This window comes from Garra rufa, chromosome 8 (assembly GCF_049309525.1).
Source record: "Garra rufa chromosome 8, GarRuf1.0, whole genome shotgun sequence".
NCBI lineage: Eukaryota > Metazoa > Chordata > Actinopteri > Cypriniformes > Cyprinidae > Garra > Garra rufa.
The window spans coordinates 14338319-14354217 of record NC_133368.1 but is presented as its reverse complement, the minus strand read 5'-3'; the positions used below and the strand labels follow the sequence as shown (position 1 = coordinate 14354217).

Genomic DNA, 15899 nt, shown 5'->3' with positions numbered 1-15899 from the left:
TTCCTTTCAAAAATGAAAGTAACATTAATCCTCTGCATCTTCAGCGGCTCAGATGTCGGGAGTAAATGATGACTGCTATGTTCATTATTGCATCCAACAACAGAACACCTCAATCGCTCAACCTGAGACATACTTCCTCTGCACCTGAGTCGGCACAATGGCGATCACAGTCGGACTGTTTCAGCTCGGTGAGGGCGGGTCTAAGGTAAGGCTCTCGTGTCAATCAACTATCGTGGGAGTGGCCTCTGTCTGTGTGTCGTCACACCGACAAGAAGCTGAGAATGACCTGATTTTAAAAAGGGGATATTACTTTTAAAGATTAAAAAAATACCACTGGGTGTTTGTGTACACAAACTGCCAACAGTTTTGCATCCGATCACCCCTTTAAGCCATGCTCATGTTACGAATTTTCTTATTGAAAACCATTACAAAGAAAATGCTTAACATGCAATTTTATGCATTGTGTTAATATTCTGGACTCTTCTGCTTGTCTGTGTATAGTATGCATATCAATAATGGGTATATTAAATTTCATTGTTTAATATCACTGTTTTAGTACATTAGGACAAGAATGTCACGCTGCTTTTATTAACTGAAATGCTACAGCTAGAGCTGCATACGGATTGAGCCCACAACTTGCAGTTTGTTCTTTTTATTTAGTCATTTGAAAGATGATATAAATATTTGTGGCATTAAACAGATGGAAAACTGACAGGCCTGTGCTACAGTTCCACAGATGTGCTGCCCACAGATTTCCATGCCAGTCATGTGACTGAAAAATATTAATTGCCAGTCAGAAGGAGACGATATACGTAAAGTACGTAAAAATAAACAGCCACAAAACTTCAAAAGAGTACAGGCCTGTTCACATTAAGACGAATTGACTCACGTTGCATACATCTGTGCAACATATTCTTTTTAAGAAGTGTTCCAATCTCTTTTGTGTTGTAATAAATAATATATATTGGGTAATAATTTAGCCACTTTTGTATATGTATGTTGGGATGTGAATTTTTATTTTTATTTACATTACATTACATGTCATTACATTACAATATTAACACATTTTTGAGCATGTAACCCAACCCCAAACCCTAAACCTACCCATTTGTCAATACAAAACAATCAATATAAATAGCAGATATAACTACAGTCACAATTTATTTAAAAAGTACTAATATTCCAAGTCCTTTGAGGCCAAATGTGACACTGGACCACAAAACCAAAATTCAAAATAATCGATTTTTCTTTTATGCCAAAAATCATTAGGATATTAAGTAACGATCATGTTTCATGAAGATATTTTGTAATTTTAATACCCTAAATATATCAAAACTTCATTTAGACAACTTTAAAGGTGATTTTCTCAATATTTTGATTTTTTTGCAACCTCCGATTTCAGATTCTCAAATAGTTGTATCTCGAACTAATATTGTCCTATCCTAACAAACCATACATCAATTGAAAGCGTTCAGATGATGTGTACATCTCAGTTTACAAAAAATTCCCCCTTTGACTGGTTTTGTGGTCCAGAGTCACAAATGATTGATTTGTGAGAGGAACAGACATGAATCATGATCCTGTCTCCATCTGCTGTAAAACTCAGATCCTCTATGCAGTCTGTGTACAAATTCAAAAATTGCCACCAGATGCCATTGGTTCTTGTGTGTCTCGTAACCGATTACATCATGCAAGCGGGAAATACATACATGTGACTGTGCTTTTATTTGCATGTTAGGCATTCATATTGTTGAGAATTGGGAAGGTTTAGGTTAGTGGTGAAGTTAAGTGCTTTAAAATATCTATGAAAGTATAAATGTATATAAAATGATTCCTGTTTTTACAAACGTCTTGACACATAAGGCATGCAACTGAAAGCAACAGAGTAGCCTGCATGTTTAAAAGTGACCCTAAGCGTTAAAAAGTGCTGCTAAGGGGTCCTGATCATAAGCGTAGGTGGAAAAAAATGACTGGTGTATATGGCATTTTCTGTAGTCTGGAGCCTTTTAATTAAAGTAGTGTCTACACCATAGACTGTAAAAAATATGGACGTAGTGTCCGTGACGTCACCCGTAGGATTCTGAAGCGCTATTTTGAAGCCTATAGTGGGCGGGAGTCGGCCGTCGCCATCTTGGAATCGCGTCACCGCGCGTCACTCCCGGATAATCAAAAATGGGCAAAAAGGCGGGACGTGGGTGGAGCTTGTTGTTGAAACCACGCCCGCCTAGCGCGACAGTGGTGACAGCAGCGGCAATCCCCCTGTCACTCAAGTGGCCACGCCCTTAATTATGCAGAACTTTAAGGCTTAATATAACTTAAACGGATGAGTTATACAAAAATTCACCCCCCTCACAGTTGTCATGAAGGGCAAAACTAGCTATATAGACCAAAACCATTTTTTGAACCAGGCTGTAAAAATACTTTTTTCTGCTGTAAAGTTGGGCATTTTAACATGGGGAGTCAATGGGACTGACTCCCTTCTGCAGCCAGTCTCTAGCGGCAAGTCCATGAATTGCAGTTTAAGTCACTTCCGTGTTGGTTTCAATAGAGAGAGCGGGAGGTTGCCCCTTGGTCTACACAAAGTGCAAATAGGCCGCCTTGTTGGCAGGGGTTATTTACATCACCTCTGCACACTAATGTCACAACATTACAAAAGATTTCCAGTGGCGTAAGTGGTAAAGCGTTTATCTTTTTGAACACGTCACTAAAATGAACCACAACTCAGCAAGTGGTAAAGCATGGTTCTGACCAAGCATCAATATGTAATGAGTTAGGAATGAGAACGTGTTGCATAGGCCCTCCAGGAGCAGGACTAGACAGTCTGCAATTTCTTTACACATTAAGTCCCTGATATACAGTGGTGTCCAAAATTATTAGAACACTAATGTTTTCACCAGCTAAAAAATGGGTTTAAGTCAGTTATTTCTATCTTTTCGGTCAGCAGGAAATATCAGTTTACATTTCCAAACATTGATTTTGCCATTAATTGTAGTAATCCAGTGAGATTTTTGTTTGCACAAGGAGTCTGACAAAAGCCAGTCCTCCACACAGAGATCTGATCTCACCATCATCCAATCTGTCTGGAATGACATGAAGAAACAGAACAAACTGAGACAGACTAAATCCAGAAGAGCTGTGACAACCTCTCCAAAGCTACCTGCAAAGCTACAGTACTGTTGAAAGTTTTAGGCACTTGTGTAAAAATGCTGTAAAATAAGATGCTGTCATAAATAGATTTTCTTTATCAATTAACTTCTATTAACCAAATCAAATCAACATTTGGTGTGACCATCCTTCACGTTTAAAGCAGCTTTTGCCAAAGGTTCATTTGAGCACAGTTCCCTTCCGGGAACTCTACACTGCGTCCTGAGACACTTTGGGGAACGCCATTGGCGGGCCGCACTCTGAGTCATGTCCAACGTCCAATGAGAAACGGGAGTGACGTCACAGGCGCGGTGACGTCATCGACCAGGAAGTATATAAGCACGTGCGTTTGAAGCTGGCGTCAGCTTTTGTCATTCAGCGAGAGCGCTCTGTGTCTTTGTCTGTCTGGTTTTACTGCTGTTTTTTCGTGCCAAATTGCACCACTTTTATTTGAGCAGTATGCCAAAAGGGGGAAAACGATCTTTTAAAGCTAAAAGAGCGGTTGAGCAGCCACATAGAAAGTGTGTCCCTCCCTGCCAACGTTTCATTTTTGGTGGGGATACACACGATCTATGTGTGGTCTGCTTGGGAGCGGAGCATGCTAGGTCAGCCCTTGAGGGGGTTGGCTGCCCGCAGTGCGAGCGAATGCCGCTGCGGTTGCTCCGTTCCCGGAAAGCCCTCTTTGAGGAGGGGGCTTTCACTAGCGTTCCCCGTGGGTCTGGCCCCGCTTCCGCTGAGGCGGAGCGGCAGCTGCACTCATGGGGTTCGCAGGTAGATCTGCTGGAGGGAGTTGAGACGGGTGATCCCCTATCTCTCTCCTCACCCAGCGGATCGTATGACCTCCTCTTGGATGAGGAAGCCCGCACTGCGGTTCCTTCCCTCCAAGAGGAGGAGTCAGCGCTCCTTCTGTCTTCCTCCGAGGAGGTTGATGTTGAGAGCGTTGACACCCCACAACCGCCCCCCCATTCACCCCAATACGAGGAGCTAGTGGAGGTGCTGACTAGCGCGGTGGCCAAGCTTAACATCAGTTGGCCACCAGCACAAGACCATGAACCGCAGGGAAGCAGGCTCGATGAGCGCTTCCTGCGGGCAAAGCCAGCACCTCCCAAACGGAGCCTTCCTTTTTTCCCCGATCTCCACAAAGAGATCAGGAGATCGTGGGAAAAACCGTATTCCTCGCGTCTCTTCTCCCCCACCTCTGATTACTACGGTAATGTGGGGGGGATGGAGGAATACGGTTACAGGGCGATGCCCCAGGTCGAGCAGACACTAGCGAGCTATCTGTCTCCCGGCCTGGCATCGTCCTTGAAGGCTCCGTCCTTACCCACCAGGCCACTAAAGATCACGTCTGGTCTAATGGGTAAGGCATATGCGGCAGCAGGTCAGGCTGGTGGTTGCCTACACACCATGTCTGTGCTCCAGGCATACCAGGCCGACCTGCTGAAGGAGTTTAGTGACGGTGAGGAAGTGAGCGTCACAGAGATGCGCAGGACCGCAGACCTGGCGCTCCGCGCCACCAAGGAGACCGCCCGTGCCATTGGGCGGTCTATGGCAGCCTTGGTGGCCGCGGAGAGGCATCTCTGGTTGACCCTGTCCGACATGAAGGAGAAGGACAGGGTCACGCTCCTGGACGCCCCCCTGCAGCCCTTTGGCCTCTTCGGTGACTCTGTGGACACTGTTGTCAGCAGACACCAGGAGGCCCGCAGGCAGGCAGCGGCGTTCTAGCGGTTTCTTCCTCGCCGCACTTACTCCTCTGGGGCTGCTGGACGGGAGCAGCCCCAGCCGCAAGCTAGCTCCTCGCACCGGGGTGCACAGAAAAGGAGTGTTGCTACCCGCACCCCTCCGGCTAAGCCTAGAGGGCGGGCTCAGCAACACTCCAAGCCGGGGTCCTCTAAGACTAGGCCGGACCTGAGGGTCGTCCTACAGTCTAAGAGGACCGCGGCTAAACGGCCCTGATGGTCGTGGCCCAGGGCCAATGAGGGCAGCCCCTCTCGAAGACTTAGGTGCTTCACCGCCTCTGAGGAGTACGGTGACCACCTCTCTTCGGGGCCCTCAGGAGATTCGTCAGCTAACCCTGCCGGTGTTACAGGGCGCGGCAGTCTCCCGCGAACATCATTCTCTGGTCCTTCCGCCCGGAATCGTAGCGGAACCAGAGAGTTCGCCACCCCCACGGGGGTCTCTAGAGCGCTCACTTCAGGTGCATCCTGCCAGTTCGCTGCTACAGGTCACCAAGTTAGCTCCTCTAATAAATCCAGAGACCAGTCTCGAGAGGCTGGTTCCCTTAGTAGAATTTCTGGCAGCGTGGAAACTACTGCCAAATATTTCTATGTGGGTCCTGCGTACTGTAGAGAAAGGTTATTCCATTCAATTCGGCGCCAAGCCGCCGCCTTTCAGCGGGGTATTTCCTACTCTGGTAGGCCCCGAGCAGGCTCTGGTATTGGAACAGGAAGTGAATACTCTCCTGAGGAAGGAGGCCATCGAGGTGGTCCCTCCTCAACACAGAGAATCCGGGTTCTACAGCCGGTACTTCATTGTTCCCAAGAAGGATGGGGGCCTGCGGCCCATTTTAGATCTCAGACAGCTAAACCTCTCAGTAAGAAAACTGAAGTTCAAAATGTTGACTGTCAGACAGGTCGTGTCTCAAATCAGGTCCGAGGACTGGTTTGTCACGATAGATCTGAAAGACGCATACTTTCACGTCTCCATCCTTCCTCAACACCGGAAGTTCCTCAGGTTCGCTTTCAGGGGCAAAGCTTACCAATACAGAGTTCTTCCGTTCGGCCTAGCGCTCTCTCCCCGAACTTTCACGAAGTGTGTGGATGCTGCTCTGGCTCCACTGCGACTCCAGGGCATCCGCATACTCAACTACATAGACGACTGGCTCATCCTAGCCAGTTCAGAACAGTTAGCGGCTCAACATCGAGATGTTGTTCTTGCTCACATGAAAAGGCTGGGGTTGAGACTCAACGCCAAGAAAAGTGTGCTGTCTCCATTACAGAGAACCACTTATCTAGGTGTAATCTGGGATTCGACCACGATGCAGGCACGATTGTCACCTGCTCGGATCGAGTCGATCCTTACTGCAGCAAATGCGGTCAAGCTAGGCCTGCTACTCACTGTCAAACAGTTCCAAGTACTGTTAGGTCTTATGGCAGCTGCATCCAACGTGATACCTCTTGGACTGCTGCACATGAGACCACTGCAGTGGTGGCTCAAAACCAAAGGGTTTTCCCCGAGGGGGAACCCATTCCGCAAGATCAAGGTCACGCGGCGCTGCCTACGTGCCTTAGTCATGTGGAAAAAGCCCTGGTTCCTATTACAAGGTCCAGCGCTGGGAGCTCCTTGCCGCCGCGTCACGCTAGCGACAGATGCATCCCTCACCGGGTGGGGAGCGGTCATGAGTGGCCGCTCCGCCCAAGGCCTATGGAACGACCGGCATCACTCTTGGCACATAAATTGCCTAGAAATGTTGGCAGTGTTCCTGGCTCTGAAGCATTTCCTTCCAGACCTGAGAAACCGTCACGTGCTGGTCCGCACAGACAACACGGCGGTGGTCTACTATATAAACCACCAGGGAGGTCTGCGTTCACGCCCCTTATACAAGCTGGCGTGCCAGATCATCCTGTGGTCACAAGGGAAGCTTCTCTCATTGAGAGCAGTTCACATTCCTGGACGTCTCAATGTGGGAGCAGACGTCCTGTCGAGGCAGGGGCTGAGGCCCGGGAAATGGATGCTTCACCCTCAGGTGGTGAAGCAGATATGGAGAGTCTTTGGTCAAGCCCAGGTGGACCTCTTTGCGACTCAGGAGACATCGCAATGTCCCCTTTGGTACTCTCTAGTTCCTCCAGCTCCTCTCGGACTGGATGCCATGGTACAGACGTGGCCGAGGCTTCGTCTGTACGCTTTTCCCCCGATCGCTCTGCTCCCGGGAGTTCTGGAAAGAGTGCGCCGGTACGGAGTACGGCTGCTGCTAGTAGCCCCGTACTGGCCGGCCCGAGTATGGTTCTCGGATATAATCGCCCTCCTCGACGGCTCTCCATGGGAGATTCCTGTCAGGAGCGACCTTCTTTCTCAGGCTGGGGGCGCAATATGCCACCCCCACCCAGAGAAGTGGAAGTTATGGGTGTGGCCCCTGAGGGGGCACAACTCATAGAAGCTGGTCTCTCAACCGAGGTTGTTGAGACCATCCTTCAATCCAGAGCTCCCTCTACGAGGAAACTTTATGGCCTAAAGTGGAACCTGTTTGCGTCATGGTGTCATGAACGCCGCTTAGACCCAGTCCACTGCCCGGTTGGTACAGTGCTGGAGTTCCTGCAAACTCGTTTGTCCGCTGGGTTAGCTCACTCCACCTTGAAGGTGTACGTGGCGGCTATATCGGCTTACCACGCCCTTCATGGCGGCCTTTCAGTGGGCAAGAACCCCCTGGTCTCACGTTTCCTCCGCGGTGCACTCAGGCTGAGGCCTCGTGCAAGACCGAAAGTCCCTACATGGGACTTAGCTGTGGTGTTGGAGGCGCTGTGTAAGCCTCCCTTCGAGCCTCTGGAGGAGGCCTCCGATCGGATGCTTACCCTAAAGACAGCACTGCTGCTGGCGCTAACGTCTCTCAAGAGAGTCGGGGACCCGCAGGCCCTTTCAGTGGCCCCTTCTTACATTGACTTTGCCCCAGGGTTGGCCAAAGCATTCCTTTACCCACGAGCTGGGTACGTACCCAAGGTCCCATCAGCGACACCACAGCCAATAACGCTCCAAGCGTTTTACCCTCCTCCATTCGTGGAGCACGACCAGAGGAAGTATAATTTAATGTGTCCAGTAAGAGCACTGGACACTTATGTCCACAGAGCTGCCCTGTGGCGTAAATCAGAGCAACTTTTGGTCTGTTATGGCCCCCCTAAGAGGGGGTGCCCGGCTTCCAAGCCTACTATCAGTAAGTGGATCATTGATGCCATCTCTACTGCCTACGAGTCCTCTGGTCTCCCATCCCCGATGGGAGTCAAGGCTCACTCAACTAGAGGCATTGCAGCCTCTAAAGCTCTGATGGCAGGTGTCCCGATCCAGGACATCTGCAGTGCGGCGGGTTGGTCCTCACCTCTAACGTTCGTCAGATTCTACGAACTAGACCTCAGAGTCACTCCTGGCTCAGTCGTCCTTCAGCCCTAGCATTGCTAGGCCTAGAGGTGCTTAGGCGCTTTCCTCTATGGAGGAAAAGGATTTCTACCCTCTCGACCTGGCAGTCCTCCAGGCGAGAGGTGTGATATCCTGCCTCGCGTGCCCGAGGGCCGAGGCCTGTGTTCCTCTTGTCTGGTGGTTGATCACAGACAGAGATGTTTTCTAGTGTCCTGGCGGTCCACCAGGCACTTCTTGTGTCCCTCTTGTTCTGGCCGTAGCGCAGACAAAGGTCTACCACTTCTCCTCGTGTGCCCGAGGGCCGAGGAGCCTTTCTCCCCCTGCACTGGTCTTGTGACAGGCAGCGGTTGAGAACCCTAGCCTCGTGTGCCTGAGGGCCGAGGCTCATTTATCCCTCTTGTCTGGTGGTTGATCACAGACAGAGATGTATTCCAGTGTCCTGGCACGTTCACCAGGCACTTCTTGTGTCCCTCTTGTTCTGGCCGTAGCGCAGACAAAGGACTACCACTTCTCCTCGTGTGCCCAAGGGCCGAGGAGCCTTTCTCCCCCTGCACTGGTCTTGTGACAGGCAGCGGTTGAGAACCCTAGCCTCGTGTGCCTGAGGGCCGAGGCTCATTTATCCCTCTTGTCTGGTGGTGGATCACAGACAGAGATGTATTCCAGTGTCCTGGCACGTTCACCAGGCACTTCTTGTGTCCCTCTTGTTCTGGCCGTAGCGCAGACAAAGGACTACCATTTCTCCTCGTGTGCCTGAGGGCCGAGGCTCATTTATCCCTCTTGTCTGGTGGTTGATCACAGACAGAGATGCATTATCACTCGCGTCCTGGCAAGATCACCAGGCGGAGTTTCCATAGTGTCTCATCAGGTAAGTATTACCAGACACTGGATTATGCTAACCTCGTGTGCCCGAGGCCGAGGTACATTCTCTCCCTCTTGTCTGGTGGGCTCCACAGACAGAGATGTATTATCACTCATGTCCTGGCAAGTTTCCCAGGCTGAAGTGTACCAAGACACAACTTTTCCACCCTTGGCCTAGCAGACAAAAACTGGGCAGGGCCTTGGAAATTATGGGGGCGTTGATACCTCGTTCCCCAAAGTGTCTCAGGACGCAGTGTAGAGTTCCCGGAAGGGAACGTCTCAGGTTACGTATGTAACCCTGGTTCCCTGAGGGAACGAGACACTGCGTCTCGGACCATAATTCCCGCATCCCTGCTGCGCTCGCTTCATTCCTATAAGCCGACGCCAGCTTCAAACGCACGTGCTTATATACTTCCTGGTCGATGACGTCACCGCGCCTGTGACGTCACTCCCGTTTCTCATTGGACGTTGGACATGACTCAGAGTGCGGCCCGCCAATGGCGTTCCCCAAAGTGTCTCAGGACGCAGTGTCTCGTTCCCTCAGGGAACCAGGGTTACATACGTAACCTGAGACGTTTTTCAGGTAGCTTTGCAGGTAGGTTTCTTGAAGCATCTTGGAGACGTTACCACAGTTCTTCTGGATTTAGTCTGTCTCAGTTTGTTCTGTTTCTTCATGTCATTCCAGACAGACTGGATGATGGTGAGATCAGATCTCTGTGTGGAGCACTGGCTGTTGTCAGACTCCTTGTGCAAACAAAAATTTGAAAAATTTCAAATGACATTTCCTACTGACACACTACTGCAAAAGAAAACCATTTTTAGTTGGTGAAAATACTTAAATAATTTTAATAATTTTGGCCACCACTGTTCAAGCTAAATCGAAGAATGAACTGGTGTTACACCCTTTTAACCAAAATGAATAAGTAGGGGTCGACCGATATGTGTGTTTTTTTGTTTGTTTGTTTTTTTGCGAATACCAATTATTACAGATCAAGTAGACCAATAACCGATATTTTGACTGGAAATTAATGAAAATTGAAAATAAAATTGAAAATTAATGTTACAATTAGGAAAAACAAAGGTACAATGGAAGCCCGTTTCCACCACTGAATAAAAAAAGAATTTTGTAACGTTGTGTTGTTATTGTGGAAGTATATAAAATAAAGAAGACATTTATATTTATTTCCTCTGTTATCACAGGGATCGCGCCAGCGCCGCCCACCCAAGAAGTGCAGTTTTATATTTGCAAGAAATATAGCCAACCATTATGAAGAAACCTTATTTTGACTAATTTGCAAAGCGGTACATCAGACAAACATTTATTCTGCATGATGGCACAGACAGTAAAGACGAAAACTGAACAAAAAATATGAAAATACTGGCTTTTTTTTTTTTTTATTCAGTGGCGGAAACGGGCTTCCATAAGGTTCAGACAAAAACTTTTTTTAAATGCTTTAAAATGATTTAATCAGCAAATCGGATTTGAAAATGACTGATATGGATAACCATAAAAATGCTTAATATTAGCAATATAACCAATAATCGGTTAACCCTTAGTTTGGAGTTTATTTCAGGAGTATGAAACCTTCCAGAAAAGTTTACTGGCTGGTAAACTACCATTGGTCCCTGACAATGATGCAATAGGTAGGTGTGTCTCTGAGGCTCCGTCTTCTTTAACATTAAAATCTTCCCTTATACAGGTATGTAACGAATTATTATGTGCCAAAAAATTTGAATATCGAGGGAAAGTCCATTTATTTCAATAATTTGTTTCAAAAAGTGAAACTTGTTTGTTATATTAGTTCACTATATATTAAAGTGAAATATTTCAAGCCTTTATTTGTTTCAATTTTAATGATTATGGATTAAAGATAAAAAAAACAAATCCAGTATTTTACAAAATTAGAATATCATGACAAAGTTCAACATTGTAGGCTCCCTGTGTGCCAATCTAGTCAGCTGATTAACGCAAAACACCTGCAAAGGTTTCCTCAGCCTTTAAATTGTCACAAGTGCACAAGTGACAGGGATGACTGTAGCCTTGAGAGGATTGTCAAGCAAGGGCGGTTCAGAAATCTGGGGGAGCTTCATAAGGAGTGGACTGAGGCTGGTGTCAGTGCATCAAGAAACACCACATACAGACGTCTGCATGACATGGGCTACAGGAGAATTTCATGCGTTAAGCCACTCCTGAACCAAAAACAATGTAAGAAGCGACTGCACTGGGCTAAGGAGAAAAAGTGCGGGTCTGTTGCCCAGTGGTCCCAAGTCCTGTTTTCAGATGAAAGCAAATTTTGCATTTCATTTGGAAATCAAGGTCCCAGAGTCTGGAGGAAGACCGGAAAGGAACAAAAGTCAAGCTGCTTAAAGTTCAGTGTGAAGTTTCCACAGTCAGTGATGTTTTAGGGAGCCATGTCATCTGCTGGTGTGGGTCCACTGTCTTTTAACAAGTCCACAGTCAACGCAGCTGTCTACCAGGAAATTTTAGAGCACTTCATGCTTCCTGCTGCCAACAAGCTTTTTGGAGATGATGATTTTATTTTCCAGCAGGACCTGCCCACAAAGCCAAAACTACCAGTTCCTGGTTTAATAGCCGTGGAATAACTGTACTTGACTGGCCGGCAAACTCGCCTGACTTAAACCCCATTGAAAATCTATAGGGTATTGTCAAAAGAAAGATGAGGGAACAGAGACCCCGAAATGCAGACTGAAGGCCAATATCAAACCAGCTTGGGCTACCATAACACCTCAACTGTGTCAAAGGCTGATCGCCTCCATGCCACACCGCCTTGATGCTGGAATTAGTGCAAAATGGAGGCCCAACAAAGTACTGAGGACATAACAACAGTACATTAACACACTTTGCAGAAGGCCAACATGTGTTTAAGATCCTTTTTTTATTGGTCACATGAAATATTCAAATTTTGCGAAATATTGGATTTTTTTTTTTGTCTTTAATCCATAATCATCTAAATTGAAACAAATATAGGCTTGAAATATTTCACTATGTAGTGAACTAATATAACATACAAATTTCACTATTTGAAACAAATTATTGAAATAAACAGACTTCCCCTCGATATATACATACCTGTAATAGAAACTGAAGTTGTAATTCCAATTTAAAGTTACACTGCTACTATTTTACTCATGTTTAATATGGCAAATCAGCTTTCTTTAAAGCATTATACTGTATAAAGCTCTAATTAAACATGACTATAAAAATTGCAGAGCTGGTGCAGGGCTTTGATCAGATGCTTTCTTAAATGCTGCTTTCTCACCGCTGTCATTTTTTGAGTGTTATTGAGAAGAAAGCATACAGCACATATTTACATATTAATCTAAACGCTGCTCTAAACAGTGTGGACGGCATCAGGATGTTTGCTAACAAAAAAAATATTTTGAACTTCTTTTTTTCCCAAACAAAGAAAAAAACTTCAGTCTAAGTATGTCAGACAAATGGCACACGTACATCTGCAAGGTGTCTGTTAAAGATCTCTTGATCTGGAAAGCATCTGCTGTGTACATCTGGCAGATGTCTGTAAGATGTCAGTTTTATATACATTCTAAATCATAAACATCTTAAAGACATCTAATAGACGTCTATTTGACATCTGATGGGAAACATTCTATAGACGTATTACAGATGAGCAAACAATCTAAAAAAATATGTCTTGCAGATGTAAATGCAGACGTCAAATAGATGTCTCTGAGATGTAAGTGTGCTATCAGGGATCGCATGCCTTTCGTGTTCGTGTGAAGAGGCCTTATATGTCCATCTGTTTTATAGAAACACAACAGCAGAGTTTTTTTATTAAATATAAACTCACTGATATCTCGAATATCTCCTCTGAGTCATCCAGCAGCACGACTCTTATGGGCACCAGGCGTCCCGGTGGCATAGCAGGTGGTTTGTGCCCGGGCTCCAGGGTGCTGATCCCCAGGGTCTCCGGTGCTCCTAACCTCTGTCCCGCCAAAGACGTCTGGCCCTGTTCCACCATGGTCTTCCTCGCTCAGCCTTCACACAAAACACACAAACATCACACTCTGGCTAACACTGTGTGGGTATGATTCAGGTTTTGGTCCGCATTATAGAGGCTAAATGTCTCACAAGGATAGTAATAGCAAATTAAGATGTTTTGGATTTTACACTGATGGTTCTTGACAGTCTATTTGGTCTGATGTTTTTGTGCTCTCCGCAGACAATGAACCTATTACACCGACCCAACTTCTCATATCTTTCCCTCTCTTTTCCCATCAATTCACTGTTTATCACACATGCCAGAGCACTGATGTCATTACTTCCAAACCAAGGGTCAACATGAGAAACAGAGGGGAGGAAAAGAGACAGGAATAGGGAAAGTGAGCAGCTGAGAGAGTGACAGAGAGTGCAGTCAGAGGAAAATACGGAATAACAAACACTGATCTCTGTGGATCAGATAACCATATGTGACTCACTCTCATACGCAATAACATTTATCTAAGCATTTATCTTCAAAAGAACCTTACACAAATATTCAATATTCTAGATATTAACTGGTTTGTGCTCATATATCACTGTCTAAAAAATAACCACAAGGAAATAACTGCATTTTTGTCTTCCTGACAGTAATATGACAGGATTTGTTCTTGCTGTCTGTCTAATAATTTATGCCTGGGACCAATTTATTGCCCAGAGAGGTTTTAATAATTTATCTAATGATAGATAGAAAATAAATAAATAAATACATTGTACTTTAATTATAAAGTCTAGACACTACTTTCTCCACTGTTTGCATATACATAATATCATTAATGTCTGATAAAACTAGACCTCTGATTTAAACAAGGCTGTTTATGCTATCAATAAAACACCTTATGAGAGAAGCAATAAAGCATGGATCTGCTCTCAGAGGTTAGGCTATCCAGAAGGGGAGGGTGAAAGATCAGACCAGTGCCAGCAAAAACCCAATCCACCATGAGAAGCACGGCCAATGCTTTGCCAGTAGTGTTTAAAAATTCCATTCATTCAGTAATGCCCCAAAAGCCCTGGAAAAATCATCGGCACTGATGGTGATGCAAGTACATCTTCAGACACTGCTGTCTTTTGTTTGGCTGGGAAATGAAGCTGCCACATGCACAAGACATTCAGGGTATATTCAATTATGATTTTATAAAAAGCCACAGTGTTTAATTAAGAAAACACAGGCGACCAAAACCCCATGTGAGACAAAGCTTCAAAGTTCTAATACATAACGGACCTCATTCCCTGAATTCATTCCCCTTTGTTTAATTGATAACCTCCATGTAATTCATAAGTCAGATTTTCGGTATAGACTTCTTTCGTGGTCATACATCATTAAAATGATGATTCATTAAACGTAAAAGATTTGAGAGTCGCTTGTGCGTGAAGCGCTTTATTTTTCAGTGCGCGTTCTACAGTGGTCGCGTCGCGTTCAGGCTGTCACCTCACCTCAGCGTTCAATCAGGTGTAACGTTGATACAATGAATGAAAATCTTTTACATTTTAAATATAATTCCGATTGTCTATTTTAAAACTGATGTTACAAATGAACTCATAACCGAGTTGGCTTTGATTTAACGGCCAGACGTTATTTAAACAAATAACGAATAGTGTTCATAACACTCATGCACATATATCATAATTAAACGTTTGAATGGAGAAGAAAACAGTAAATAGAAAGGTCCGTTCCGCGCTCAGGTCGCGTCGCGTCATACGCGTACAGGCGGTGTGAACAAAGCGCGGAACAGGTCTATTGACGCCTAATGCCAAGGTCCTTAGAGGAATACACAATTTCGATATGGCTTTCGCACTGGGCTTCATCAACTGAATGGACTCATAGGCTACAGCCTATAGCAGAACGCGTGTCGGTGCATAATGGAGATATAACGGTACGGAGCGCTTCAGCAATGTCACGCCAGTTCTCAAGCTCAAATCTGTGGCTAGATTTACCACTTAATCTCTTCCAAGCACAGAGCACTGTGAATGAGAAGACGAAACCATACACTTACCCCGATTATACAGTAGGCTATATCTGTGCGCAAGTGTGCGTTCGTCCACGAATACGCCGAGCGCGACGGTGATGCTGCGGAGCTGCCCGCTGGAGCCGCTTCAGATGCAGGTTATTGTGGAGCATATGAGCGTCCTCGCAGTCGCCATGTCGGCCGGCTGGAGAGACGGGATTACGCTGACTGAGCACAGCACAGATCCAACCAACACACGAGACGTTACAGCCAGCGAGATGTGTGTTCATATGCTGCCATCTGCAGAGTGAAGCACCATAACGCAGTCTAACAATGAGCCCGTTACACATATAGCTAATTGAAAGTAGGTTACATGTCAAGTACTTGATTATAATTTTACCAGTGGGGTTTGTAATATTACATTTAAAGTTATTTTATATCTTTTTGAAGTATTGAATTATATAGCTTGATTATTTCAAACACAGTTGAAGTCAAACGTTTACATAGCCTACACTTTGCAGAATTTTATGTTAAGTAGACCTATTTTACCGAAATAAGAGGGATCATACAAAATGCATGTTATTTTTTATTTTAAGATCATATTTTCACACTGAGGACAACTGAAATGCAGCTATTACAGAAGGTTCACTGCTCACTGGTGCTCTAGAAGGAAATAAGATGCATTAATAGCTGGGGGTGAACATTTTTGAATTTGAACATCAGGGTAAATTTAACATATTTTGTCTTCTGGGAAACATGTACTCTTCTGTAGCTACTGAAGGGCAGTACTAAATGAAAAAAAAAATGAT

At 45.6% G+C, this 15899-nt stretch overlaps 1 protein-coding gene across 1 annotated transcript in view; it reads right to left on the bottom strand.

The window, feature by feature from the left end:
* LOC141340435 (FERM, ARHGEF and pleckstrin domain-containing protein 1) overlaps positions 1-15300 on the bottom strand; it is a 69460-nt gene extending 54160 nt beyond the window's left edge. The window contains exons 1-2 of the mRNA XM_073845395.1: positions 15139-15300; positions 12957-13144 (exon numbers count right to left, since the gene is read on the bottom strand). Coding sequence (XP_073701496.1) covers positions 12957-13127 — 171 coding nt within the window. The 5' untranslated portion in view covers positions 13128-13144; positions 15139-15300. The remainder of the gene's footprint in view (positions 1-12956; positions 13145-15138) is intronic.
* Positions 15301-15899: the final 599 nt, after the last annotated feature.